Source organism: Sapajus apella, unplaced genomic scaffold, assembly GCF_009761245.1.
Source record: "Sapajus apella isolate SASKATOON/1434 unplaced genomic scaffold, GSC_monkey_1.0 scaffold65, whole genome shotgun sequence".
Taxonomy (NCBI): domain Eukaryota; kingdom Metazoa; phylum Chordata; class Mammalia; order Primates; family Cebidae; genus Sapajus; species Sapajus apella.
Genome location: NW_022437005.1, coordinates 5,971,712 through 5,983,792, shown reverse-complemented (window position 1 = coordinate 5,983,792; position 12,081 = coordinate 5,971,712). Strand labels below are relative to the sequence as shown.

The window sequence follows — 12,081 nt, the reverse complement described above, 5'->3', positions numbered from 1 at the left end:
ATGCAGTTCTGGGTTTAAAAAAAAAAAAAATCACAAATTTCCACCAAAACTAAGGTCTTCAAGGGGTGAAGGAAATTTTTTTTTTTTTTTTTTGAGATAGGGTCTCATTCTGTCACCCAGGCTGGAGTGCAGTGACATGATCTCAGCTCACTGCAACTCCATCTCCCAGGCTCAATTGGTCCTTCCAACTTAGCCCCCCAAGTATCTTGTGCCACCACACCCGGCTAATTTTTGTAGATTTTATAGAGACAGGGTTTCACCATGTTGCCCAGGCTGGTCTCTAACTCTTGGCCTCAAGTGATCCACCCGCCTTGCCCTCCCAAAGTGCTGGGATTACAGACATGGGTCACCACGACCAGCGCCATTTTTTAAAAGCAGAAAATGTATAAACCAATATATCCTTAAAGTAGCAGCTGTCATAGGAAGACAGCACTCTGGGCTTCCTCTGGCACCAAAACTGGGCACTCTGGGGCTTTTCAGACAGGGAGAAGGGGAGAAGGCATGGGAGAGGGAAGGGGGGAGGGGAGAGAGAGTAGAGGAAGGCTTGAGATATGGCACGGAATTCTGCAAACACAGCAATTACTAAGGGGAATGGGAGAGTGTCTTGGGGAAGAAGTTTTCTTGAATTTCTATTCTTAAAATTTCTAGGAATAAGTGGATTTGTGCAAGCGAAGGGATAAACATAGTTGAAGATCTATTTTATGGGTGAGGAAATGGTCATCTGAGAGGCAAACCAGCCCCATGCCCCAACAGCGACTATAACCAGAATAGAGGTAATTCCATCTCCAGTCTCTGAATCTACAGCCTTCTTCTATGCATCTAAAGCCAGGGCTTCTGAAAGCACAGTCTGAGGAGCCCCATGACATCACAAGTGGCAGGTGGGCATGCAAATGCTAAATTAACTCCTGACTGTGACCTTGCCACCCTAACTCAGACAACCAGGACTCACATTGCACCCCCGAACGCTCAAGTCTCTGTGTAAATCCTCACTCCTCCAAGCACAGAGTGAAGCCTGCTCCACAGGCTCTGTTAAGTGTACTGCTGCCATGGACATCATCACGAATAGGAAGGGAGAGAGGCCGGAATCACGGAGCTCACTTCCTAGCCCTCTATTTAAGATTTGCCAGAACCACGGAGCTCACTTCCTAGCCCTCTATTTAAGATTTGCTGGAACCACAGAGCTCACTTCCTAGCCCTCTATTTAAGATTTTCGAGGGCAGACAGCACTATATTTAACCAGCACAAGTAATATTCATTGTGCCCAGGCCCCCTTAAGAAAATTTGAACAATGTTCTAGAATGAACCTGCCTTTAGCTCACTCCTGCTCAATCCTTTCACCCAATAATAAGGTAGAGAAGATGAATATTATTAAAATAATGCTTCTAAATCAGGATGCTTCTAAATGGGCGCTTTAGCTCTCAACTTTTTTCATAAAATATCTGTCCAGTCCAGACTGAGAAGCCACTTCGAGAGCAGTCTGGTAAGGGCATGGAGGTAACCAGGGCTCAGTGTGTTTGAGGCAATGTTCTGATCCTGTTGTTAGAAATAGTCGATGCAGCAGAGGTGATGGCACTCAATGCCATGTCTGAGGTCCTCGGGGCTTGCCTATATGGGAAGATGGCACTGAGGCCTCCCTGTCCAGCTGAAGGTCTATTCAGACCTGAGCTACCTGTGGTGTGGCCTGTTGACACACTCTCTTGGAGGGAGTAGCTGAAGAATGTTGCTCTAGGAATCTTGCACTGTGCCCCACCCATAATTATGCCTCAGGACAAAGGGTAGGAAATTCACAAATACACTCCAACTATGGGGCCATCAAACCCAGGGCACTAAGCTGGGCACACTGTTTTACTTCATTCCCAATTCTCACAGCAGGCATGAAAGGTCAGAATGATGATGTCAACTTCACAGAGAAGCACGCAGAGACTCAGAGAACCTGGCTATTTGGCCAAGGCCCACAGCTTCAGGTGGGTGTGACTCTAAGACCCAGGTCAGAGACAAGGCTCTCAGATTTACATATTTGCTCTGCCCCCTTGATATGTTTGCAGTTGGGCTGGAAAGACAGGAGATACATCTATATGTTCAAAGACAACTGCAAGATCTGACCAGTCTGTCTAATAGCCCCTTCTGTGTTGGTGGAAATGTTTTGGGACCTGTGCTGTCATCTGTGATCCTACTATTGAGTATCTGACATGTAGTTGGTGCAATGGAGAATCTGAATATTTAATTTTAGTTGATTTTTATTCATTTCAATTGAAATTGCCATTGAATGTCCATACTGGACAGCGCATATGGAGACATTTTATACCAGCAGCAGTCAGAAAAGAATGCTGCAGTCTGGGGGTCCAAGCAAGCTTCATGAAGTACATGGGTTCTGAGCCAGCCCTTGTGTGTTAGGATTTGAACAGAACTTCTCCTGTTTCAAGCATGATCATCTGCCCTGTGGAATTTAGTTTTGAATCAAGGGCCCCAGAAACTAAGCCCAGTCCTTTTGGTCTGCAGGTGAGGAATTCAAGATTGTCCCACCTGATTCCATATCCCCTTCGGACCTGCCAAATGCAGCATGACTCAGCTCACTTTTGCTTCCTCCCATATTCCTCCTGAAGCCTTTCCTCTCCTCCCTTTCCCTGGGTGCCCCGCCAACACGGGCAGGTCCTGGGTTTGCGTTCTTTTTATCTACCTAGACATTTTCTTTTCCATCTGTGAGGGTGAGTCATTTCCTCTTCTGGAACGACTTTTAATGCACTTTATGCTTCTACATCTGTCACTCTGAGAAAGGCATTTCCCAAGACGGCGAACAATGCTACTCACAGAGAGACCAACCCCAACCTCCAGCAACAGGGAACGGAATCCCCCCATCCTTGCTGGTTCTGCATGTGGCTGAACCTAATGCTCAGGGCTGGTCACCATGTTCTGTCTGACTCCATTCTCTCCCACACCAGAAGTGACAACTTGGCCTTCTAATACTATTAGCTGATTAATATTCATCAACTTACTAGTTGGAGAAAGATGGTGAAAACTATTTGACTACAGAGCTAGATCTGTTCTTGGCACAGAACCTGTGCCGTCACTGCCACGCCTTTTCAGGACAGTCCTTGGAAATCTCTATTTCTTAGAATGCACATGGCTCAGCCCCTCAGTGGGGACCCTTCGTGCCCATTTTCATTTCTAGCTCACGTGGCTGCCCATGTGCTGCTTCACTTTCAAGTGAAAAATGTTCCTTGTGAGCATAGAACAACAGCCACAGTAACCCTTGGATTCTCCAGCTTGAGGAGCATAGACTACCTAGGGGATTTTTTGTGGTGGGGATGTGGCAGATAATCTATTTTTAATTATTTTCAGCTTTGCTTGAAAGCTGATTGTTAAGAGTCTAAGTACCGTGGGGGAAGGGCACTTCCACCCATCTTCCCAACAGATTGTAGACCCGCAATTCCCTGACATGCCTTCTGTACTCAACGGTCTGTCGTTCTTTGGGCCACAATTGAGATTGTTTATATCCTTCCATGTGACACTAGATATGAGACAGGCCTTTGGATGTAGGATGAGCATGTCCTTGAGCTCCTGGGCCCTTGACAGTGGCATACATGAGGCCAAGTCCCCACCAGGCAAGGAAGGAAGACCCCAGAGACCTTCGGGGTCCAAGTCAGAGCAGCAAAATATGGCCACAGACCTGTGAGCTAAGAATGGTTTTTAAATTGATAAAGCATTATAAAAAATTCTTTTAAGAATACACTTCAGATGCGATATGTGGCCTGCAAAGCCTACAGTGTTTATTGTATGGCCCTTTCCAGAACAAGTTCGCCAACTCCAGGTCTAAACCTTCAGGGACCTCATTCATCCAGAGGGGCCGAGGTTTGGTGGGCTGAGTCCTCACCACTCCTCACTCCCTTTGATCTGCTTTGTGTTTGTTTTATTTTTCAGTTCAAACATTAGTGATAAAATGTTCCATATATCTTCCCGAGGAATGCCACAACAAGTATCAAATCTTACAACCAGTAAATGAAAATTCACCTCTTTCAAGAATATCAACATTGCGCATGAGTATCTGGCTCAATCCCTGTGTCTCCATTGTGATAGAAACGAGACTCCTGATTAAAAACCAGCCAGAGAGGACCCCAGCGATCAAAGCAAAGGTGACCACAGAACACCCTCACCCATCCTGCTCCTGCCTCAGTTTCTCACTTGGCAGCACCGGCCTCCACATCTGATCTCAGTGCCACATTAGGAGGATTGATGTCTCTGACTTGCCCCCAGCTCCAGTAGGAAAAGAACACAGAGGTCGAAACACACCTCGATAGTCCCTTAGGATGTCACCTGTAAGTTTCTTAGACTCCCGTCCTAAACGTCCTTAGAGGCTCTCTGGATTAAAATTCTAAGAAAACACACAGGAGGCTGGCTCTTCCTCAGTCATAACCAGAGAAAATGACAGCCACTGCCCATGAGTAGTCAGCACTGTTACCTGGTTCGGTGCAGTTCTTGCTGCTCCGGAGACCGGCATCTTCGGAAGTCAGAGTGTCGTTCACCTGCATCAGCTTCCTCCCCATCATCCACTTTCTGTCTTCCCCTATGAGGTCCATGAGGTCAAGCTCTGGGGAGACAAAGAATAACCACACATCACTCACAGCTGGGCTCCAGCCTCTGCAGACGCTGTGTGCCCAGTGCCCTGATCAGCCAACACTTGCTCAGCCCTGCCTGCACCCCCAAGCCACCCTGCTTCTAGCTGCCTGAGGGATTCCTTGCCGCGCCAGTGGGATGACTTTAAGGTGTGTGCGCTTAACTGGATTCTAGATTCTTCCCAGTGGGATCAAGCTCCAGTTGTCTATTGTATAACTCTCTTGATAAAGCACACTTGATCAGCTGCTCCCCCTTCCCTGTCTCAATTCCCTGCTCCCAGTGACACGCTGAGAAATGTTTAACAACCAACTCTTGAAGGGGGGAAAAAGCCCTGATTTATAGCCATTGGCTAATTTCCATGGTGTCACTATTTCCATTGTAGCCAATACCACACTACCAACATGACATCATTGAAAATGGAGTTTGGAAGAGATGGACACCATCAGCTCCACTGAGTCAGTAAGAGCTGGCTCCAGCCCACTGAGGTCTAGCCCCTGCCAGTATCTCCTGAAACCAGCCCCCAAATAAACCACCCACCATTGAATATGCATCAGGAGTCAGGATCTGCTTCTGGGGATTATCAAGTGAAGACATAATTTGCCATCCCCAAAGCATAGGCCCGTGAGTGACACACAGCAAGTTTCCACTGAACAAGAGATGCAGGCATGAAGTAGGAAAGAATAGGTTGGGAATGCAGGTAACAGGGCTCAGGGGTACAATGACTGTGGGAATGGAGATGCCAGAAGAAAGAACACAAGCTAGAGAGTACACTGAAAGGGGCAGTGCAGTGCATTCTGTCTGGGGCATGCTGAGTTTGAAGAGCCTGCAGGGTACAGACAGGGAGGTATGCCACCTGTGCAAATGTGAGTGGAAGGGTGGAAGGCACATGTATGGATAGGGTCTCCCAGTGGGGAAGAGGGGGCACTGGGGAGAAGGAATGGAAGAATGCAATATCCTTCAGAGAGGAGACAGACCAAAAGGATTCAGGAAGGGATCATGAAAGGAAGGTAAAGAGCAAGGAAAGCAAGTGTCATGGAAGGTACGCAGAAAGAACTTCCTGAAGGAAGGAGTAGCCAACAACCTTGATCACCATGGACAGATCAGGTAAGACGAAGGCAGAGACATGACAGGTGGGGTCACAGGGAGACACAGACCGCAAACCAAGCTGCCGAAGTGGCTCTTTCCAGGGGTTTGGCACTGAAGAAGAAGGGACCTGAGGCAATGCTGCCTCTTGAGTGCCCAGAGTCGCCGCGGGCAGAAAATAGATCGAAACACAAGATATGGGCCTAACCAGTGGGCACAGTGGCCTTTACACAAGGCCACATGGTGCACCCAGCCATACCAACAAGGTGTCTGAAGTCCTCACTGAAGAGCTGGAGGGCATCCTGCCCTCTTCTCTACTTCCACAGTGATTCTGTTTCCCAAATGGTTTCTCCTTCATTATTGAATTCAATCCTCACAACACTGCTCAGGAAAGAAGGACAGAGTGTGGACATTGCTCTCCAGCACCTGATCACTGCTGGCTCAGGGTAGGTGCTCAGTGAGTACACATTAAAATAATTATTCCCCCTTTATAGGAGGAGAAAGTGAGACTCATGGAAGAGTCTGGAAATCACAATCCTTGTGGGCACCTCACCTAAGCTAACATGATGCACATAATATCAGCAGCTCATGAACTGAGGTGTTCCTCAAACACAGACCCTGCTACCAGATGTAGATTTAGCAAGATATCAAATTATAGCTTATCCATCTTGTCCAGGAAAGCCCCACAGGGTTTTTTTTTTCCCCCAAAATGGAGGAAGGATGAGGAGTCTAATGAAAAGAAACAATAATATCAGACTCTTGAAATACAAAATTCTACATAGCGGCCACATGTATCAGCTTAGCCCAAATTATGAGAACAATATCAAAGACAATTCAAGGTTAAAGCAAGGCGTTTGTGCAGTTTGGATAACCTGAATCGTTGCTTCATATGATTAAGAATCATGATGAGCAGAGACAAAAATTTTCAAAACCTCATGAAGAAATGATAAGGTTAGTAGCCTTAAGCTCCCATATTATCACAAATAATCAGAAAGTGTGGAGAACAGCAACCCCTCTGTGTCAGACTGGGTTTCCCCAGAAGCAGCCCCTACGAGGAGGGTTTGAGAGCAGGTGGTTTTTACGGGAGGTGATCCCAAGAAGAGCAGAGTAGGACAGGAAACGCTAATAGAGGGTGAATTTTAAGTCAGTTGCCAACATGAATAACTAGAAACTGATCTCTCTAGAAAGCTCTGGGGGCAGGTGTAGATATGCGTCTGAGACACCTAAGCAGTGAAGAAGCTTGGGTATTCATCTACCAACTCCTGGTCTACACTGGTTGAAACTGATGGAAGAGGACATTAATCCCCCAGCATTTCCAATCTGCCACATGGATGTCCAAGGTGATGCCCAGAAAAAGGCCTTGCGCAATGAGGGGCAGGTGCTAGAAGCTGCACTGTACAAGCTGGCATTGAAGAGGTCAGAACTGAGTAAAATGGGTCTGGCACTATGGCATCTGCCCATCCACACAGTACCTAAAGAAAAGTCATGCTGTGGCCAGCAGCATGGCCATTCCACTGTTCTTAAAATCTGGGATGAAGAGAAATGCTTTGTGGTACTGTAATCTTAATGTTCAGGAAGACCCCAAAGATTTACAAAGAAGCAGGAGTAACCCTTCCAATGACTTCCAAAGTTCCTTCATGTGCCAAGTTTCCATGATTCTGTAATTCTGAGAGAAAAGCTGATACCAATTAAGAGATGTAAAAATAAAACCAGTTATTGTAGTAGAAAATTAGAGGATTTTTAAAGATAATGATTCAATATCTTCAGGAATTAGATTCTTAAGGCAGCACCTCTGAATTTTAAAACCTACAAACTTTTATCTCAATAAAAAATGTATTTGACCACTGACAGCTGATACAATAACACAGAGACCAGAGTCTGAGAAAAGAATGATGAAGCAATGCATTGCATTCATTTCCTTCCCACAGAGAACCAAGTTTGACAATATTATAAGCACAGTTCATTTGTCCTCACAAAACTCCTGCTGAGCTAGGAAGAGGCAGTTGGTTCTGGGGTCAACTCACCTGTAGAGTACATAAGTCAGAGGATAAGCTATTTGCCTAAGATTAGAGCCAATCCACGGCTACATCAACTATCATTTCATACTTCACGTGGCTTCCATTCACTAAATGTCTGTTACATGCAGAAACCTTTCCATTCTTCACCATGTTTCATCTTCATGGACAAAAGCCCTACATGGAAATACTAGGTCCATTTTGCAGATAAGGAAATTGATGGACAGAGAGGTTAAATATCTTGTCCAAGGTCACACAGTGAGCAAGTAGCAGAATGTGGATTTGAAGCCAGGTCTAGTAACCCCAAAGGACAAATTCTTCGTAGATCCTGGGATGGGATGAAATCCATCCTGGTTTCATTATTCAGCTATAGGAAAGTAGCTCAATAATGCAGCCTGCACCTTATAATAGGTTACCAGTGAAGTAGTAAATAAGTCTCACTGGACTTATTTCAAAGATGGTTGTTTCCCCAGAAATTATAGTCATGCACCACAAAATGACATTTCTGTCAAGGTCAGAGGCATATATGACAGTAGTCCTGACTTTCTTTTTTAATTAGCGGCATGATCTGGCTCTGTCACCCAGGCTAGAGTGCCATAGTGCACTGCAGCCTCAAACTCCGAGGCTCGCATGATCCCCCTGCCTCGGCCTCCCCAGTATCTAGGACTGCAAGTGCATGCCACCACATCCAACTACTCCTATTGTTTTTTGTAGAGACAGAGTCTCACTATGTTGCCCAGGCTGGTTTCAAACTCTGCCCTCAAGTGTTCCTCCCCTCTCAACCTCCCAAAGTCCTGGGATGATTATATGCATAAGCCACTACAGTCAGCCCCAAACGATTTTAACACCATATTTTTTGCTGTATTTAGATATGTTTAGACACATAAATACTTACCACTGCCTATAGTATCAGCCCTGTAAGATTTTAACACCATATTTTTGCTGTATTTAGATATGTTTAGACACATACTTACCACTGCCTATGGTATCAGCCCCGTAAGATTTTAACACCATATTTTTTGTTGTATTAGATATGTTTAGATACATAAATACTTACAGTTGCCTACCGGATTCAGTACAGTCAGTCATGTGTTGTACAGGTTTGTAGCCTAGGAGCAATAAGCTATACCATCCAGGTTTATGTAAAATACACTCTATGATGTCGGTACAAGAACAAAATCACCTAACAATGCATTTCTCAGAGCACGTCCCTACTGTTAAGCGACACATGGCTGAATTGGGAACAGCAGTGAGGCATGAGCATCACCCATGAAAGCTTCACAAACAAAGGAATGAAACTTCCAAAGCCCCACTGTGTGCACAACACTCTGCTCGGTGTGATTTCCCAGAGGCCAAGCTGGTCGCACGAATTCTGACATGGAGGACTATCTTCTTGCACTTAGGAAGGAGGGGTAGAGGGTGGGCAGTTGGGAGGTCTTGGAGGGTGGGAAGGTGAAGGGGATATGGAGAGGTGTCCACACTGCCTGTGCTCCCTGCTCTCCCTTCGCTCACCTCCCCAGCTTCCTTGGACTTCTCTGCTACAGCAAAGAGGCCGCTCCGCAGAGCTACACTTGAGCAATGTCAACAAAAACACTTGGCCCTTGTCCACGGCATTCTTGGCTCCTCATCTGCCAGGCCCTGGAAGTTGCATGTTGGCCTAATTAGTCAGGAGAGGGATGGGGGATGAAGAGGAGGCAGCAGGCTCACATGTCACATGTCATGGGTGGAGGCATCCTGCAGGACTGCAGGCTCTGAGAAGAAGGGGCAGGAGTGGGCCGTGGGGATAGCACAGGATGCTGGCTGGAAGGGGAGGAAACCCGGCTCTCAGCTCGAGAAGCAAGCTACATGCACTAAGGAAGGACACAAAGTGAGGCTGGGTGCCAAGTTTCCATTACAGAGCTGTGTGCTCACCCTCTTGTGCTCTCTCCTCCCTCCCCCTACCCTACCGCCCTAATCTCCACAACAGGGGCTTAGAGAGCCCAAGGATCTCTGACACCAAGAATGGATCTCCTTGCACATCCCCTGACAAACAGCCTTGACTTGCAGCCTTCATCCTAGCATTAACACACTGTCTCCTATGTGAACCTTGCCCCATAGGGTTTGCAATCGTTGCAAACACTAGCCCCAGGCCTGGTGGAGAGGCGGGGCTGCCTGCTCTCTGATGGGAGGATTAACTCCTTCAGATACCTGGGTGGCAGCAGATGGGGAAGTTTACTGTATCATCAGCAAACTTATCTTTTATGCCCCTCACTATGCGCCAGGCACCCTTCCTGTACCATCTGCTTCATCCTCTTACAGGGGATGCTGACAACTGCTCTGCGGCTGCTGACGGGGTGAAGCAGCCAAGCCAGGGCTCCAGGCTCAGGTATGTGTTTCTCACCTGTCCCAGAGCTCCAGGAGCCCAGGGAAGTGGCCTTAGGGGCAGAGCAGGTTCCTTGAGGGTACGTATTAACTCTCTCCTCCCTGTGAACTGGAATACCGCTTTTTTTTTGAAACTGGGATGTAGAAAATCATCAAGCTGAAACACTCAGAGAGCCTTGACAACAGCCTCCCATTTGCAGATGTAGAAACTGACATGTAAAAGGTGAAAGATTGATACGGTCTGAAGAGAAACCAGAGAATAGAAACTCAGTTTTGTAAAGCCGAATGCAACATTGTAGAAAGAATGTCTGGAAAACTCGGTTAACAGCACAAGAAACACAGCCAAGGGCGGCAGCACTAGCTCAGGCTCTCTAGGCTGGTTTGGTGCTCCTCACTAAGGCTATAAATACCCCACCCTACAGTTTACACAGCTGCCTCCACTCTCTACACCCCAGGTCTTCACCCTGGGCTTGGAGGTCAGGTTTGCATAATCTCGCAGCCAGCGGACACCTTCTGCAGACTCAAGTGAGCAGCACTGCTCTCCAAATGACCCTTTCCCGCCCCTCCCCCTAAAGTCTCAGTAGGATGAGCCTGGTGTCCTTACCCTCTGTGGGTAAAGAGGGGAGCAGTGGAGGCCCTGGCTTCATGCAGGTGGATTTTTCTCACGGGTTTTCCAGCTGAAGCAACAGCTTCCCTGTGCTTTTGTTCATGGTCCTTGGAAAGGAGCACCAATTGTGGAGAGGCTGAAGCCCCCCAAATGAAGCTTTCCTAACCCAGCAGGAGAGAAGGAAGCTGGAGGCTAAAAGGGCCATACATTCATTCCCCTCGATTGCTTCAAAACTTCCAGAAAGTCAAAGAAGGGAAGAGAAGGTGGCTGGGAGAAGATCTCCAAGCCACAGGAGGCCATGGATTCTGTTTAAATTCTCTTTCATGAGCTGTTTACACAGCCTATCCAGTGGGCAAGGAGATGCTGAGAACAACCCCTTGGGCTAGGTCACGGTCTCCCTCTAATGTCACCAACTCAGTGAAGGCAATCACAGGCATCGACTCTCACACTGGATGTAAATTTCTTCCCAGTGTCAAGGCATTACACCTGCACTCCAAAAGGAAACCCAGGTTGAAAGTTGAGCATTTTCAGTCCGTCCAATAGGACAGGCCTCCCTTTAACCTGGAGGGGAATAGGGGAGGCAGGGCACTTCTCTGGAGTTCCTGTTCTCCAGTCAGAGGAGCAACAGCATCTACACCTCCTGGGGCTGGACCAGAGTTGGAATCCGCATCTCCCAAGATCCGCAGCAGATCCCTGGGCACGGTGGAGTCTGAGTTGCTGCTCCCCAACCCTGAGGGGCAGCTCTCCCAGCAGGATCAGCAAAGGGAGGTTGCAGAGCCTGCAAGTGTCTAGCAGGGAGCTGCAAGGTGCAGAGAAACAGTTCCCATCCCCAGTGGCTGGGCTGGCGGCACAGAGAAAGCAGGAGCCCTGATGAAGAAAGGGAGAGGGGTGGCTAAGCCATCAGCTGGGACTCCAGGGCTCTGCTGTGAGGCTGTGGGGTTCACCTGTGTCCTGCACCCTGGGAGAATGGCCCCATCACCAGTCCCAGTGCAACTCTCCTACGGGAGGGCAAAGGGAGGCCCAGCTATCTCCCTACTTCTCACCAAAATCCCTTTGCCTTCCTGTCGCATGTGACACTGACCCCTACATGGCCTCACCCACACTGGCCTAGGTTAGGTATGAGGAGAGGAGACTGGCTGAGCCCCTGGCAAGGGTGGCATTGGAAATAAGGGATGGCCCAAAGCACCTGGACCAAAGCCCTGAGCCAAGAGTCCAAACTGGCCCCAAAGGCAGGTTCTGCTGTGATTGTTGGGCAGATTAAGTCAAGTTGGTTGTGAGGCTGGCACAAAGATGGGAAAGTCCACACATTCCCCCAGTGCTTCCAGAGGGAAGCCCTTCCTCTAGGAAGGCTTCCTGGACCCTCCAGGGTTCCCTTCACAAAAACCTGTCTGTCTTTACTCTGTC

At 47.8% G+C, this 12,081-nt stretch overlaps 1 protein-coding gene across 2 annotated transcripts in view; it reads right to left on the bottom strand.

Annotated features, from left to right (window-relative positions):
* Positions 1-12,081, bottom strand: part of SLC24A3 (solute carrier family 24 member 3) — a 503,905-nt gene that overhangs the window by 432,493 nt on the left and 59,331 nt on the right. For both annotated transcript variants that reach the window (XM_032248222.1, XM_032248223.1), the window contains exon 2: positions 4,457-4,585. In XM_032248222.1, coding sequence (XP_032104113.1) covers positions 4,457-4,585 — 129 coding nt within the window. The remainder of the gene's footprint in view (positions 1-4,456; positions 4,586-12,081) is intronic.